The 17,840-nt window shown below is 36.8% G+C and overlaps 1 protein-coding gene across 1 annotated transcript in view; it reads right to left on the minus strand.

Moving 5' to 3' along the window:
- LOC111158553 (transient receptor potential cation channel subfamily C member 4) overlaps window positions 1–17,840 on the minus strand; it is a 202,419-nt gene that overhangs the window by 136,235 nt on the left and 48,344 nt on the right. The window contains exon 2 of the mRNA XM_022520653.1: window positions 13,063–13,467. Coding sequence (XP_022376361.1) covers window positions 13,063–13,440 — 378 coding nt within the window. The 5' untranslated portion in view covers window positions 13,441–13,467. The remainder of the gene's footprint in view (window positions 1–13,062; window positions 13,468–17,840) is intronic.

Raw genomic sequence — 17,840 nt, forward strand, 5'->3', positions numbered from 1 at the left:
TCATCTCCAATCATTTTCCTTTATCAAAATTTTTCCTTTTCTTTCTCTTTATTGAGAGTGAAACTGCATTTTATGTGATAATTAATAGCATGTTTGTACTTATTTAAACTTCACTATGGTCTTATAAGCCTGGCCCTTTTCCTCTCTCCTGACTTTTAGACCTCCTAAAAGTCAAGCTTCTTGGCTCCATCTAACCTCTTTTGGATTCGCAGCCCTCCTAACTATTATGAGGATATCCAGGAAGCTTTTCCCAAGAGATTTCATCATTACTATTCAACAAGTTTGACTCCAGCGGTCTACATTAGCATATTAACTTAGGAATGTGATACAAATGTGAATCTGTAGACACATGCTGAATTGGCATGCTCGGTTCTTGTATGGTGATGCTTCTTGGGTGTGATGATGATGATGATGGTGATGGTGATGGTGATGGTACTGCTTCAAATGTAAATACATTGAGCCCTTTACATGAAGGACTTCAAATTTCTGATTCTCATAATTGTGAGAGGTAGCCATTACCGCTTTCTGTTTTATGTTAAAATCATCATTGGGTCACACAAATAAAAAGGGGTGGAGGTAGGACTTGAATTCTTGTCTGTCTGATCTCAAACCTGAGCTTTTTCCACCCTAAAATATTCCTCTTATGCAAAGCAAAACCTTAAAACATTTATTTATATTTACATGCTTTTTCCTTATTCCACAAAAATACTTAGAGTGGAATTTAAGTGACGTTTATGAAAAATGTTTCTATTTTATTCTGGACAAAAAACTGAATTTTATACCTGGCTCAAGAATGGATAATCTCAGTCATCACTGGCAAGTTTCCGGGACTCTAAGCTTCACTTTTTTCATACCTGTATAAGGTGATGGTTCCAAGAGTCAGTGCGTATATGTGTGTGTGTTTGTGGGGGAGCGGGTGTGAGGATGATATCAAAATGCTTCTTAATTCTCTCTGATTTCAAAGTTAGATACTTAATCTTTCCTTTTTTAGTTGAAAAATCAGGCAGCTTAGGTCAAGGTTAAGAAGAACATGGTATAGTAAGTAAAATTCATCCCCAAAGGGTGCTTTTAGAACATATGATTTAATGATTACTACTGGCAGGTCAGACATTAAGTTTAGGCTGAAAAGCACTAAATGGAATATACTTACAAATGTACTTTACTGGGTGCCTGGGTGGCTCAGTGGGTTAAGCCTCTGCCTTCAGCTCAGGTCATGATCTCTGGGTCCTGGGATCGAGGTCCACATCAGGCTCTCTGCTCAGCGGGAAGCCTGTATTCCCCTCACTCTCTGCCTGCCTCTCTGTCTACTTGTAGTCTCAATCTCTCTCTGTCAAATAAATAAATAAAAATCTTAAAAAAAAAAAGTGTACTTTACTAAGGCTGGTCATTTGAGGTCAGGCCAGAAGAAGCAAAACTCCTCAGATGATAAAAGACTAATGGGCTCTTATACTGTAGAATAAAGTATGCCAGAGAGGTATGAATTAACAACATTTAATATTACTTAATTTATTAAATAAAAATTTTAAAAATCTAAGCCTTCATTGATAGAACTAATAGTCATATATGTACAAAGCAAACATATTTTATACTGATTCCATTAAGACTGAAGAGTATATCACATTATTATATACAAAAAATTCATCTAACATGACAATGTATTATACTTTCCCACATCCACCGAATACTTAAACACTTTGATCATTTTATGGAAATGCAATGGTCCTAGTTCCTTCTTTTACTGATGTTAAGTTTTTTCAATTTTTGTGTCTTAACACAATCAAATACAAATACTTCTTAGACATCAGGGGCACTATTCTTCTACTGTCACAAAAATGCAGATGTAAATGCAATTAGAAATCTGTATTATACAGAAAACAAAATAGATTCAGCTGTGTATTATATATTATTACTTTTATTTATCTCAAAGTGGGCAATTGATTGTTGGATTAGATTCCTTGAGTTCAAGGGTTTCTTTGTGCTGATTTTTTTTTAATTAAATCGTTGACTCTATGATCACATTTTAATCATATTTTGGTCACAGTTGCAGCCAAAGAAATCATAAAAATAACAGAATAAAAGAATAAGTGAGGAAACACATGATCCCTTTATCAAAACTTTGCTCACCAAAACCATTCTACTAAATTTCCTGTGTCTTTTCATCTTGAGTTGTCCTCCTCCCCTCTGCTACTGCAGAGCCAAAGGAGCAGAAGCCAGTGATTCTAGAACAAGAATAATATAGTGATTCTATATCGCCTGAGCTTAGTACAAATAAAAAAACACTGTAGGGGTGACTGCACCAGATAACCTTTAGAATCTCTTCCAAACCTAAACAACTAGGATTTTAAGGAAAAAACAGTTCCATTTTCCTTTATTTTTATTATGAAGGGGTGTGTGCCTGCATGCACAAACATATGTGTGTGTACATATATGTGTGTGTATATACACATACGCACATACTTCTTGGTATTGTGAAGTTCACTAGGTAGGGGAAAGTGATACATATTTTCAACATAACATTCTAAGAAATATAAAAGTGTGTATAGGCTATGACGGGAACAAACAAGAGGGATATTTCATTCCATCAAGGTTTCACAATTTATTTCACACATGAACAAGAAGAAAGATTTGTGTTGTCTGCAAAATCGCCTCCTTCAGTCTAGGAGACAAGGTCCCTCTCTGCGGACTCCACCGTCAGGTTCCAAGACAAGCTCCTCTCTGAGCCCCCAGCCTCTGTGTCTGGCCAAGCACAGTGTGATGCTGTGATGAGCACTACTCAATGTGTCATCTACACTCCTGTTAATATGCTCCTCTCAGCTCTTGCTAGCAATTTCTCTGTGCGCGAGCACTGCTCCCTCATTACGGCCAGTCTTTTCCTACAACAATCTAGGGGGATTGGGGACATCAGATAACCAGTTTCATAAAATCATTAATTGAAAAGCAATTAAAATTGGATCAGGAGACTGGTCTGCAGGAATTTCAGGATGCTTCTGTGCAGTCAGGACGTGGAGAGATCTTTCCATGCTGCTCAAAGACCAAGCTGTGGCATGTTGTCAAGGGCTGAGCTTGCTGGATGTATCTGATGGCCAAAGTAACCAGAAGTTTGGCAAAGGAAGAGTAAAGACCATGAACACAGGGTACCTACACTCAGACGTCCCTTGGGAAAATTACTCAATTTCTCTGAGCTTCAATTTCCTGACGTATGAGACAATGATGTAAAATCGTCTTAAGAGAATGCCTGGCACACTGAAATGTCGAATTACTGCTAACAATTTTTATTAGTAACCTTTGGTCTGCAACCACTATAGTATAATGAAATGTACAATGCATTTAAACTATTTGCTTTTTCAAATTATGTATTGTTTTTGAGGAAAACTAGTCAATATACTGCTAATTGAGAATTCACTGACATTTTGAGCAGGATAATACACATAACAAAGTCTAAATAAATGCATAATTATTTCTAATTTATACTTTATTCATCATGGTGTTTTTGTATTAAAAATTCACATTTATATCTGATAGTAGTAGAATGGCTTAACAATTAAACCTGTATCTCCAAATAAACAAATCTCTTTCCCCCAGGAAAATCCAGAAATCAAGGAGGAATACTGCAATTAGGTTACACACATGAGGGGTGAGGGTCCCACAAAGTTAAACCTAATTCCACTCACTCATGATCTCATTTAAGTGGAAAAAAACTATGGATTCAGTTGGTAAATATGCAATTATGAGTTTCTCTTTTCTTGCATAAACCACCCATTCCTCTGGGTAGTCTATAAATTGGTCCTCCTGGGCTCCAAGCTCATAGTTTAGAATTATTGTCAAGCGTTTCTAATACATGATTCAAACAGTGACTTGGAACATTGATATATCTAGAAGTTAACTGACCCAGAAAATTACTGCATAAAGAAAAAATTGTGATAATGAAAATGAGAGCACTCTTTCTTTCTAACTGATTGAAAAATGTGTTCTTGAACATTTAAAATTCCACAGTACTTAAATCCTCATTTTCTCATGTTTCAGATTTTACAGTAATAAAATTTTACTTATTTTGCATCTAATCAGAGAATAAGTAAATATAGTAAGTTGAAGAAAGAGGACATTTTGAAAACAGTTATAAGACATTCTAATCATAATAGGTATTTTTTTATAATTCCCAGTTATATTAACACCTTATCTATCTGATTAATTATAGTTGTTAAATGACTCACTGTGATTCCTTAGGGATTAATTTTTCAACTACTATAATTAATTAAGTTCAATGAATATGTTGCTTACTGAGACATCATGTTATTATTTTTAGATTTAATCACAACATTTATAATGGATTAGGGGAATTTAATAAAAATGACTCCAAAAAAAGCTTTTCACCAAAGCTTGTATTTGAAACATCAGTTTCAATCTCTCTTATTCTAACATAAACTCACTCTTCATACTAGCATTAACTTCACAATGCATTTGCTTGGGGCAATATTTAGCCTCTTCAATCATATATGCATTTTGAATTAAATTTAATTTACTACATATAAAATGATAAATGGTATCAAGGTGGAGGGACTTACTGGGCTAACTCTCTTAATGTTAGGCACTCTGAGGTGTTAATTAATGTTTACAACAACCTGTCCAGTAAAGACTATAATCCCCCTCTTCTTTACAAGCAAGTCAAGACCCTAAAGATTAAATGATTTGCCTGAGATGATAAAACAGGATTTATATCCAAATTTTTCTCTCTCTCAACTCTCTTCACCACATTTCACTCCTTCTTGGTCCAAAATGGGGACTAAGGGCTCTAATTTGTATATTCTTATTTTTTTAAAGATTTTATTTATTTATTTATTTGAGAGAAAGAGTGCGCACATGAGTGTGTGGTCATGGGGAGCTTGATTCGGGGCTTCATCCCAGGTTCCTGAGAGCAGACCAGAGCCAAAGGAAGATGCTTAATGGACTGAGCCACCCAGGCGCCCCTTATATATTCTTATTGTGGAATGGAAATATCTCAATGCTTGGAGTTTTGTTCAATTCCTTGAACCTTTTTTTTTTTTCACTTGATTTTTAGAAAAGGCTAAAAGCCCTTTTCTCTTATGGGTTGCAAACATATTTAATGATTATTATTATTTTACTTTCATAATAAGTGTGGTAAGCTTTAAGGAAAAAGCAAGGGCATGGGTTTCAAAGGGATTATTTATAATTGGCTGGTCTTCAAGAAGAATAAAATGTCAATGGAACTATGGAAGTTAAATGGTGTATTATGTGATGAGTCAGAATGACCAGTGAGCTTATGCCTCGTCATCATATTAACAGTACAACATAGGCTACCTTTTAAAAATTCTTCCATTTAGGACAGAATTATTCATCTCTCTCATGATTGTCATTTGCCAGGTGACTAAACACAATCTATGCTTAATGTTATAATAGCTTTTAAACTTGCTGCTGTGGAATAATGACTCAATTTGATTTTTAGACTTTCAAAGTACTTGTTAATAAAAAATACTTTAAACCGGTTACTACTTTACATCATTGGGGATAGGTTTCAGCTTTTTCATATTAATGGTATATTTAAACAATATTGTAAACAGTTTTTCTATTGATGGTTTAAATCAGAATAGACAGCAAATATAATTAATGATTTCTCTACTATGTCGCATGATAGGATAAGTATTTTTGAGGGAGAACATCTTTAATACTTTACTATATTTCTCTCTCTTGCCCACTCTTCCTCTCAGTCTTGCTCTCTCTGAATTTTGATAGCTCCTAAGATTATGGTCACACATATATTTCAGTTCATTTACTGTCAATACCCAGGCTGTAATAAAAATAACCCAAAGAGGTAACCTCAATTGGTTAACTACTGAGGAAAGTAAATTTTTTCATTGTGCAAGGGCGGATCTAAAGACTAGGGCCTACAGATGGTCTTAGCACACAGTATCATTTATGAGGCATCATAGAAAGTTCATGGGAGGGGCGCCTGGGTGGCTCAGTGGGTTAAAGCCTCTGCCTTCGGCTCAGGTCATGATCTCGGGGTCCTGGGATCGAGCCCCATTTTGGGCTCTCTGCTCAGCGGGGAGCCTGCTTCCCCCTCTCTCTCCCTCTCTCTCTCTGCCTGCCTTTCTGCCTACTTGTGATCTCGGTCTGTAAATAAATAAATAAAATCTTTTAAAAAAAAAAAAAAAAAAGAAAGTTCATGGGACTGTGGGTCTTGTTCCAAAGCCCAATGAGGGAAATGAAATGAGTGCAAGAGTTAAAAGTAAATTTTTCAGGGTATCTGAAGTCTTGAGGCAGAAAGCAAATGATTTCAATCTGAAAATTTTAGATTTAAGAGCATAGTTCTCTGCTCAGTAACCAGAGATATATTTATTAGTACTCATATCGATTGAAAAAAAAAATGTTCTTTAGTTTTAGTCAGCAGGATATACTTCGGGTTGGATATATATTTGCATTAACATGTTAATGCTGGGGGCACCTGGTGGGGAGCAATCAGTCAGGTGTCTGACTCTCGATTTTGGCTCAGGTCATGATCTGAGGGTCCTGGAATCAGGCCCCCTGTCAGGCTCCACACTTAGCATGGAGTCTTCTTGGGAGTCTCTCCTCCTCTGCCTCTGCCCCCTCCCTGCCCCCCCACCCCTACTCTCTTTCTCTCTCTCTAATAAACAAAGAAAGAAAATCTTTAAAAAATGCCAAAAACATCGTAGTGCCAGTCTCTTATTTCAGACTCTTTGTTTTTCTGATCACATGATGGGCACTGTTTCTAAAGTCATAAATTGTATTAGCAAATCTACTGAAACTACTTTAAAAAAGCTCCCCTACATGCACTGAAGTGAAAAGGAAAAGAGTAAACTGAATTAAATTCTCCTTTACTCTCTCTGAATAGGGTTTCCAATGACTGCATTTTTCAAATGAAAAAAAGTCATGCACTCTAGAGGGTAAGTTGCCAATGCCGAACTTCATCTTCTCCACATACGTTGTGTCATTAAGATATTTGTCAACAGGAAGATAGATTATGGCATAATACAGTGGTAACAGGATAGTATGCTATTATAATGGCTTACCTTATAAAATACTTTTATAGAATCTGAACACTAGACTTTAAGAAGCAAATAAATTCATCCTGTGACTCTAGTTAACAGCTAAGAAAATCAAAAGCTCAGAATGACTGAGAGATTTGTCCTGTTAGAAAGTGATGAATGGGGGCACCTGGGTGGCTCAGTGGGTTAAAGCCTCTGCTTTCGGCTTGGGTCATGATCCCAGAGTTCTGGGATCAAGTCCCACATCGGGCTTTCTGCTTGGTGGGGAGCCTGCTTCCTCCTCTCTCTCTTTCTGCCTACTTGTGATCTCTGTCTGTCAAATAAATAAATAAAATCTTTAAAAAAAAAAAAAAAAGAAAGTGACGAATGGGGTTAGAAGTTAGCGTCTCTATCCCTCAGCTCTCCTCCTTCCCAGCACTTCCCAGCTTCTAATGACTTTGTCATTCTTTAGTATTTATTGAGCAACCGAATTATAAATACTATAATATTCAAGATAGAGATCCTCAAGATCCCTTGAATAAGGAGATCTGGAGACTCTTTTAAACTTATCTCTTATCCCAAATGAGGATGATTAACTCAGGATTTCAATGACTCCTGTTCACACTGGTGTAGTGGCTTCAGCTTGAGAGCATATAGTTATCTTTCAAGACTCTTAAGTTCCATCACTTTGTGACCAGGAACATGTCGATTTTGCCTTTTTATGACTTCATTTATAAATGAGGAAAACAATAGCACCTACCTTTGTACAAAATGCTTATCACAGTCCCTGGCATAGTGACAGGCTTAATGAATATTATCTAGTATTATTGCTTTTATAAAGAAAATTACCACCAGCATCGTCATTCAGACTATCTCAAGGTTCATTTTCTAGCTATTAATTTATATATAGATCCTTTTGGTCAGGTCAAATACCAAGTCCACTGGGTCCCTCTTTCCCTTTTTTGTAAAATGAAATGATTGGGATAGGTAATCTCCAAGATCTCTCAAAGTTATAAAATCTGATGCTCTTTTTTAAAAAGACTTATTTATTTATTTGAGAGAATGAGAGAGTGGATGGAGGAAGGGGCAGAGAGAGAGGGAGAGAAATCTTTAAGACTCCCTGCTGTGCACAGAGCCCGATAAGGAGCTCAATCCCAGGACCCTGACCTCATGACCTGGGCCAAAATCAAGAGCCAGACACTTAACCGACTACACCACCCAGGTGATCCTAAGAGTCCGATATTCTTTTCAATAGAGCTTTGAAATAAATTTCTTCAAATGAAATACTCTAGGCATAACTGTTGAACTAATCAGTAATGTTTAGTGAAATCTTCTTCCCAAAGAATGGAGCAATATAATAAACATATTAGCAAAATTGGGAGACTTTCATATATTAAATATCACTTAATCATTAGTATATAAGGGCATTAATTGAAATCTCCTAAAGGCCGGGTTAGCACAGTATAGTTCAATACACCTAACATAAAATATACAATCACAGGCATTCTATAACTTCCAACTTCCTCTTAAGTCAGTGGTTCTTAAAGTGCTATCTCCAGACCAGCAGCATTCCTATGGAACCGTTAGTTCCGGGGTCTCATTCCAGACCTGCTGGATCAGAGACACATGGGGCAGGATCCAGCAATCTGTGTTTTATTAAACCCTCCCAGGGATTCTAATGGTGCTGAAGGCTGAGAACCACTTTCTAAGTGGAAAAAGGAAGAAGAAAGCTCTGTTTCTGATAAACATGCACTGAAGCAGCTGAAGCTGAAATTGAATGTGGCCTTGAATCTGGCCTGAGATGACGTCAAGGAGAAAGGTCTGCTAGAAATAATTAAAAGTCAAGTAACCAATCAATTGGCTCGAAACTGGGGCTAAGAAGCCACTCTCAGTTATCCCCTGTAGAGAAATAAGGTACTCAGAAGGTGAAAGAAAAGTATAATAAAATTATCAGAGAATATCAGAGTAATGATTGTAGCAAGGGAGCAGTCCCGGTAAGATATGTGATGTTCCGTCTTCCTGCTTAATGCAGAGAATCACACGTTCTTTTTTTTATATATATATAAATTTTCTCTATGTTCTTTTTTTTTTTAAGATTTTATTTATTTATTTGACAGAGATCATAAGTAAGCAGAGAGGCAGGCAGAGAGAGAGGAAGGGAAGCAGGCTCCCCTCTGAGCAGAGAGCCCAATGCAGGGCTTGATCCCAGGACTCTGGGATCATGACCTGAGCCGAAGACAGAGGCTTTAACCTACTGAGCCACCCAGGCACTCCGAATCACACATTCTTTATGCTGTCTACTATATGAAAGAAGTTAAGTATTACTCTTTCCATTTGTTGACAGTAAATTAAAAATAAATCACTAGAACTCAATACTCTGATTTATGTTGGTCTGCATTAAATATGGAAGGAAATAATTAATGATCTATGCCCATCTATTTATCTGGCAAAACTGAAATACCTTTGTTAGATGCTGCACTGAGAAATCTTTTAATAGGCTAATAATCACAAACACTTAAACAATTTATAAAAGCAAGAAAAGAAAATCAATGTAAGAGTGATAGGAAGACAGGAGGCTTCAAAGTCCTCACTATCATCCAGGTATCAATCCCAGACTCCTTTCTTAAGTCCAAAATTTCAAATTGCTTTCTAGATGTTAATTTCAACAAAATAAAAAACAGTATATCCAATCAGGTCCTATGACCATGTCTATAGTCTCTATGCTAGTGAATGGAATTAACTTTTTCAAGGTATACACCCGTCAACAGCCTTCCTCCTTCTTCTTTAGGCCCTTCTCCTACCTCTTCATGTCCTCTACTTACTAACAGTTTGTATATACCAAATACAGTCAAGACCTACGAATTTATTTCTCCTTCATCTTTTCCATTGTAATCACTCTTACTCATATCCCCATGATATTTTTCCTCTCTTCACAACTAGACCTTCAGACTCCAAAGAGTAGGAACAATGTCTACTCCCTAGCATTCAGCACAAGGCCAGGCACAATAAGCATATGCAAATAGTAACCTGTTCTCTGGAGAATGTACACAAACCAATCTGAAACACACAGCTCCTATGACTTCAGGATACCATGCACACTGTGTCTTCTTCCAGACAAAGAAAGGAATGTGTGACGAACTTATAGAAGAGTGTATTTCCTGATCCACATTTCTCACTTTTTAAGTTCTTTAAAAAAATTTTTTTTTATTTATTTACTTTTGGATGTGAGAGAGAAGGAGAGAGAGAGTTGGCATGGGTAGGGGGAAGGCAGAGAGAGAAGCAGATACCCCGCTGAGCAGGGTGCCTGACACCCAGCACAATGTGGGACTCAATCCCAGGACCCTGGTATTATAACTTAAGCCAAAGGCAGATACTTAACCGACTGAGCCACCGAGGTGCCCACATTTTAGGTTCTTAAATAAGTGTTCTAATAATCAGATTTGTATAATTTTTATATTATATCCTTATTCTTGACTCATTTCTGGACAAGTTACGTTTATTTCATCCACTTGGATATTATTGTTTCTAGGTATAAACACTTGGCTTTAGTCATCTCAATAGAATTAACGGCAATGTGTCCCACAGTCTTTGGGGGATGCCCATGAGACTAGAAATTCTGCAAATTATAATAATACACAAAATGGCTTACAACAATCACAGGAATCATCTAAGAAATTATAATTTACAAGAGAAAAAAATTCCTGTCAAGAACATATTTGCTACATACAAAACAGATTTATGGAAACTTACTCCAAAAGGTATTGGCTGTACCTAAGAGATGTATTATCTAAGTAAATCACAGATAAACGGCCAAGCTCTAATGGGATTTACTGTATCTCCCATCCCCAGCCCAGAGAGCATCTTTTGTATGCTACATTGTATACATGTTATGTTCTAACAATAATGTACCATTGGTTTTGTTCTTTCAAAATTACCAAATTCAAATAAAAAGATAATTTTTTTTGTTGTTTATTCTTAGTGCCTTCACCGAAGAGGAATTCTAGAATGTACAAATACAAAAGGAAAATTCTTGGCCAGCAAATAGATACAAGAGAAATCTTCCAGAAACACATGGCCTGGAATATTTCTGACTCCTGGCAGACTGCAAACCTTTACTGCCTTTTGTTAATAATCAGGGTTCAGATCAAGTGCCGTAAGGAGCCAGGACCTACTTGTGAGACTAGAGTTTAGCTCAGAAGTTGAATATCTTCCAACAAACACTCTTATAATAGCAGATTATCTTCTCCAGACACCAAATTACTCTGGCCAGCACAAATGTCATTTGCTAAAGAGACATTGAAATGTATGGCCAGTGTTCTCTACAAAACAGAGCTAAAGTTATTTAGGAATAAATGTAAAAAGTCCACTTAATGACAGTTTTGTCCTTTAGATTCAGTGCAATCTAAAATGATCTAGACCGCAGTCACAACATCGGCCTTACAGTCCCCTATGTGGACATAAGACAAGAGGGTGCACAATACAAGGTCGTTGTTGTTAGAAACCATGGGGTACAACTAGAAGAAATTTCAAAATCACAAGGTGACAAAAGAAGCAGCAATTAAACTTACACAGAAGGTAACAGACTCCTACTCATTCCTATCTGTGTCTTCAGTTCCCTTTGCGGTAAAAGCCTGGGCTATAACATATATCTTTATCTATTACCATGACCTGGCCACCCCTGTCAAGGTTTGTACAAGCTTCAAAGGACAGATGCAACAGGTGAATTTTCTGCCAGTAAAATTTTAGCGATGTGATGGGAAAGTAACACACAAACAATGGGATATGAAACCAACCACAAAAAGCTAGTAAAGCAACAAGCAAAGATGTTGTCCTTGTGGACTGTTGCTTTCTGAAAGCGTGGGGTCAGGTAAGGGGAAGGGGTGAATGGTGGGCAGGCATAAACAAGGACCATAGACACAGGCTTCTGAGAATGCAGCAAGAATTCTTCCCCCCCCACCCCCAGGAGACACCCAGCCATGAAGTTGCTCTGCTAATAATGGCAAGGATTCTGATAAAAGTCCTCCAGGAAAGGAGAGATAACAGGAGTTACAGCAGAGCTGGCTTTAAAAGAATGCAGCATCTCCTAACAGTCTGCACAGACTGTGCATTACCCAATGCAGCAGAAATGGCTACAGTGAAATCACACACATTTGAAGATTTTATTCTAAAAGGCACATTTTTGCAGTATGTGCAATGTCTTTGCAATTAGTCAATAGGACCTGAAGCAGGGAAGTGAAGGGTTCAGTGTGAGAGAAAAAAGGATCCAGTAGACAATTCAGATACAGGGCAGTCACAAACAGAAGGGTCTAGGCAGACAAGAACAGATTCCTTTTTCGTTCTTGTTTATGATTTCTCCACTTCCTTAGTGATTAAAAAAAAAAAAAAAAGTCAAACAACATCAACAAAAATAGGAAGACAGGAGAAAAAAACCCACACATTGTAGAATTGTGTACCATTTTAGCATATTTTCATTTAGTGATGACTCTAATATATAGCAACATTTTGGCATGCAGTTAAACCTATAGTCAGGGGTTAGGTATTTTCCAATAATCCTTTTTTTTATCTGCCTCAATTTAAAAGAATCCACTGGAGTTTGCTAATGAACAATAACAAAATTAGATGATACAATTCATATCTACTTGCAGTAAGACGCAGAATTCCAGAAGAGGCAAGCAGATGAAACAGGAAAATAGCAAACGGATTCAGCCTGCTGCGGCAGAGTGTTGGAAATGAGAAGGCAAGAGGAAAAATACCCACACATGCAGAGTGAGCCTCAGACAACATTCTAGGCTGGGCATTACATAGGAATGTTTCCAGTGAATGGGAAGCCGCCATGGGCTCCTTTGTTCTGCTTTAGTTCTCACTGGGGCTGGTTTACCAGAGCATGACAGGCAGGTGCCGGTGACTGTCGGCAGGTGTGAAGCGTGTACTTACCACTAGTTCTCTATCAATAATAGTTCTGATTTCCGTGCTTCTAATTCTTAAAATTTAGAGAGAATCTGAATATCCACAGAAACCTTCTGCCAGGAAAATCTATCAAAAACGGTGCTTTGGCACGTACCTGTTTTTCGCCACTGGGCTTTTTGTGGTTCAGTAACAGCTCAACAGCTCCGACAACTTCCTTCCTGATAGCGTGTAATAGGGCATCTCCAACATAGACATTAAAGCTTAAAAGTAGTTCAATGAGCTCCAAGTTCTCATTTTCAATTGCAATGAGGAGAGCAGTTCTTCCAAGAGGATCGATGCAATTAATATTGATTTTAAAATAAATTTCAGCTTCCTCCAGGGATTTCTTGACACTTGCATAATCTCCCTTTTCCACAGCATTTAAGTAGGCTTTTTCTGACGGTGAGAGTTCTGATTCCGCTCGGACTATCCTTAGAGGGATCCGATCTCTGTAGGGAGCATTCACGTTCCTTTTGTAGTAGAACTGAGCCATGTTTCATGCCATGCTATTTCCTTGTCTCTGAAAGTGCAAAGAGAACCCAAAATACACAAGGATTAGTGCTGGTACACTTTCTAAGCATGGTGCATCACACTTAACAACTAATAATAATGCCAATAATAACAATGATACCATTTTATTAAATAATAAGAGTTCTTTTCTCCTTCCACAGTGGAAACAGACTTAATCATTATTCAGTTATATAGAAACACAATTGCAAATTCCTAATCCAAGAGGAATAAAAACTGGAAATGTTACTTAAAAGGTGACATCTGTTAGAGGATATACCTGCAATTTTTGGAAATTTTTTACAAAATGTGTCATAAATATATGCAGTTTTTAGCAGAGAACCTTGAAAATCAAAGGCTGTATTTTTGAGGTCCTAAAACTGGACCGAGGATATTCAAATGTATCATTCACTGTCAATTTTGCTCATCGTGGAGATGCTGTCAAAACTATGAAATATCACTTTCTTAGAAAAATGCTTTTCATTTGTCATGTATTCTATTCTTAAAGTTAGTAAGTACCGACATCAAAGTTAATGTGAATTAATAATATTAATGTCAATAAAATATCATATTGAACCCCGACGAGTGTAATTTTTTTTCCCGTTTGTAAGTGAATTCACTGAGGGGGAAAGAACCGAGATATTAATGATCAAGATGAATCTAAGCAATTCAAGTTCCAAAGGAAGAATTTAGAAATGGATTAAATATAGAGTTTATTATGAAAATGCTCTTTTCTTAATTCTATTACCTTTAATACCATGAAGCAGTAAACCACAAGACAGGAATATATTCATTGCAAAATGTAAAGATACACTGCCGTAAAGATACAGTTGAAGATGAGGGAATTACTTTAAAAAATAAAAGATCATCTTAAGATAGATTGGTAAGAACAAAGTCACTGGAAACGATACTGATTTAGTATCCTCCTACTGATACAAATTTACAGAAAAATCTATTGTTTGGAATATAATTTTTTATTGCTGTTAGTTCCTAATTTCATACTTATGTACTGAACTATTTTATTAGTCTATGTCATTTATATTCAACTCACTTGTTTATTTACATACATTTACTATTAAATTAAAATTAATGGAGGATTCTAGGTACTAGAACATGCATATTCATCTTAATTGATCTTTTTAGATCCAATCATTTTATGAGTAAATTAACCTGATTTCAATGATGCTTTAAACGTAAATTAAACATGCATTGAATGAACAAGTGTGATTACATTTAGGTAATGTTTTCAATTTGGGAAATTAGACATTGCTTGCATGCTACCTCAGTTTAATAGGCATTTCAGTTACCAAGTAGTTGTCTCACTTTTTGATGTTCAGATTATTAATCACAATTTCTCAAGTATTTAGGTTCAGGATATAATACACAAAGCTTTTATTTCTTAATTTGCTCCTTTCTGGTTCATTAGATTTAGTATTTTATTAAGGCCCCTTCACAGATGAAGCAAATATAAGAATCTCATAGACCAGAATATTTTTCTCAAATACTTCCTATTTTATTAGTCTTGGTGTTTTAACTGGATAATGACCAACTACACGGGCATAATATGCATTCATTTCTACAACTGCAGACGGGGGTGTTGTGAATTCTTTAAATGGCAATTTTTTTTAGAGAAAAATGAGAAGTGATCTTGGTGTTCAAATCTAACAATTTTAAGTGTGCAAATTACTTGCTTGAAGCTTGAATTTAATTTTGGTATTTGGAGATGCTTTAACTCACTAGAATTATAGGAGAGAATTTATAGACTTATATTATGAGATAACAAGGACAATGTAATATTCTTCTCGTATAACTAAAACTACAATAAGCCAATATCATTATGATGTTACATATCTCATTCTAATTTTCTGATCTGGAATGACAGCATGTCCTTCCCAATCCATGTCAGCTTTCGTAAGAGTGTGCAGAATCAATGTCAATGGGCTCCACATTGTAATTTTACCAGGACTGCAATGTAAATGCTTCATAATGATAATAAGTGGCATTTATATTCTATTTCGACAGTATACATTCTTTATTTCCTCACTTTGTCCTTACCTAAGACTTTTGGAAAAATATATAAATATTGCTTTTTAGAGTTGAGTTCAAGGTTTGCCACCAATAATTGCTTTGCTTAAGACGAATGTTTGAAGGTAGCTTACCAAAAATATAGGTTAAAATGAAGATATGAACACACACACACACACACACATACAGTAGGAGAACTTTGAATTGTGTGACTCCATCAAGATTAGGAAACAGCCTAAAGGATGGAAAATTTTTATTTTGTTTTTTTCATTTACTCATTTATTAGTGATGGCATCAAATAAAGAATTAGATAGTAAATAGCATCTTTTTGTGTTGATTTAAAGATTTTATTTACTTATTTGAGAGAGAGAGAGCACGTATGTGAGCCAGGGGAGGCGCATAGAGAGAGCAAGCAAGGGAGAAGCAGACTCCTCCCACTGAGCAGGGAGACTGACGTGGGGGTGGGGCTCCATCCTGGGACCCTAGAATCATGACCCGAGTAGAAGGCAGACACTTAACTGACTAAGCCACCCAGACGCCCCAACAGTAAATAGCATTTGATTTCTCATGCGTAAAGCGCAGGATAGTGCGTGTCGGTGGTATGGTGGTGAGCATGACTTCCAAACTGCAGGATGTCGGCGACAATGAAGAGATCGGTGGACAACACAGAAGGTACTGGAGAAGTTGGGGGAGAGGAGGATAGATAATGAGAAATTAGATTTATTAAAATCTATTTTCTTTCATCCAGATAACTGTCATAAATGTAAACTCTGTAAGGATGGGTTAGAACGTGAGACTCGCCTTAAAGGAAGACATATTCTAACTAACACTGTATTTAAAATGTGAACTGGGCATGAGACATTACATTCAGGAACCTATTTCAGGAACCTATTCAGGAACCATAAAGTGAGGTAAACAACACTATCAAAAGAATGAGTGAGAAGAATCAGAGTTAGTGCTGAAAAAGCTCTTCTATTAAAGGTATTGTCCTCTTTCAAGTTCTCCGATTTGATTTTTTTTTTTTTTAAGATTTTGTTTATTTATTTGACAGGGAAAGGGACAGTGAGAGAGGGAACAGAAGCAGGGCCGGTGGGAGAGGGAGAAGCAGGCTTCGTGCTGAGCAGGGAGCCCAATGCCGGGCTTGATCCCAGGACCCTGGGATCATGACTTCCTGGGATCATGACCTGAGCTATAGGCAGACACTTAATGACTGAGCCACTCAGGAGCCCCAATTTCTCAGATTTTAAAAGAATGTGAAACCCTATGTGAATTGGGAAGAATAGGTGGATTTGAAATATACTAAATATATTAAGAATTTAAATACATTAAATAAATGAAATTTAATTATTTACAATGGAATATAAAACATGCACATAAAACAATTCTAACTAAAACTTTAAAAGAGCAAGGAAGATTATACAATTTTTAGACAAGTCTCTGTACTGGATTACTTGATATACAGGGATACTAATAGAAGGACAAAACTAAAGTTTAGCTTTTTGAAACTGTGATAGATGAATGTAACAGTGAGTGCAAAGTGCTGATAAGGCTGAAGCAGTTCCTGAGCTGACACACTCGTCAGCGACTCCGGAATTGTTGCTTGATGGAAAGCCCATGAAAAAACAGGAGGCTCAGGGGTGCCTGGGTGGCTCAGTGGGTTAAAGCCACTGCCTTCGGCTCAGGTCATGATCCCAGGGTCCTGGGATCGAGTCCCGCATTGGGCTCTCTGCTCAGCAGGGAGCCTACTTCCTCCTCTTTCTCTCAGCCTGCTGCTCTGCCTGCTTGTGATCTCTATCTGTCAAATAAATAAATAAAATCTTAAAAAAAACAAAAAACAAAAAACAAAACAGGAGGCTCAGGACAGCAAAAATCCTGACCTAAAGCATGTAAATAAAAGCCTGTTCCTGGTCCTGCACTTTCAGAATGAGCTTTCTGGGGAGGAAAAGATCTTTTCCCCCATGAAAATGAAATCACAGTCTTGATTTCAATGCCCCCTTTATAACATACCATCCAGAAGTGAAATGACTGTTTCATCAAGTTACATTTCAAAAACTCAGAAGAGAGATGGGAAGTGATGGGAAAAACCTCAAATTCTGTATGTGAAATTTTAAATAACCTAAATTTCAATTTCTGTAAATGTGTTGGGGATTAAAACAAGCACAAAGCTGGAGAGAGCTGCACTTTGCCATCAAGAGAAATGTTAAGAAATTGTCACTAGATGTGAGAACCACAATTATCTAAGCAATATAAACAGAAAAACAAAGGTCCTACATCTTTTTATGGATCAGAAGGCATATTTCTTAGAGAATGAGACTTAGTTGTGCAGTGGAAAGAACAGTGGAGATATATATATTTATATAC

Source organism: Enhydra lutris, unplaced genomic scaffold, assembly GCF_002288905.1.
Source record: "Enhydra lutris kenyoni isolate GAN:26980312 unplaced genomic scaffold, ASM228890v2 scaffoldscaffold60, whole genome shotgun sequence".
In the NCBI taxonomy this organism is placed as follows: Eukaryota; Metazoa; Chordata; class Mammalia; order Carnivora; family Mustelidae; genus Enhydra; species Enhydra lutris.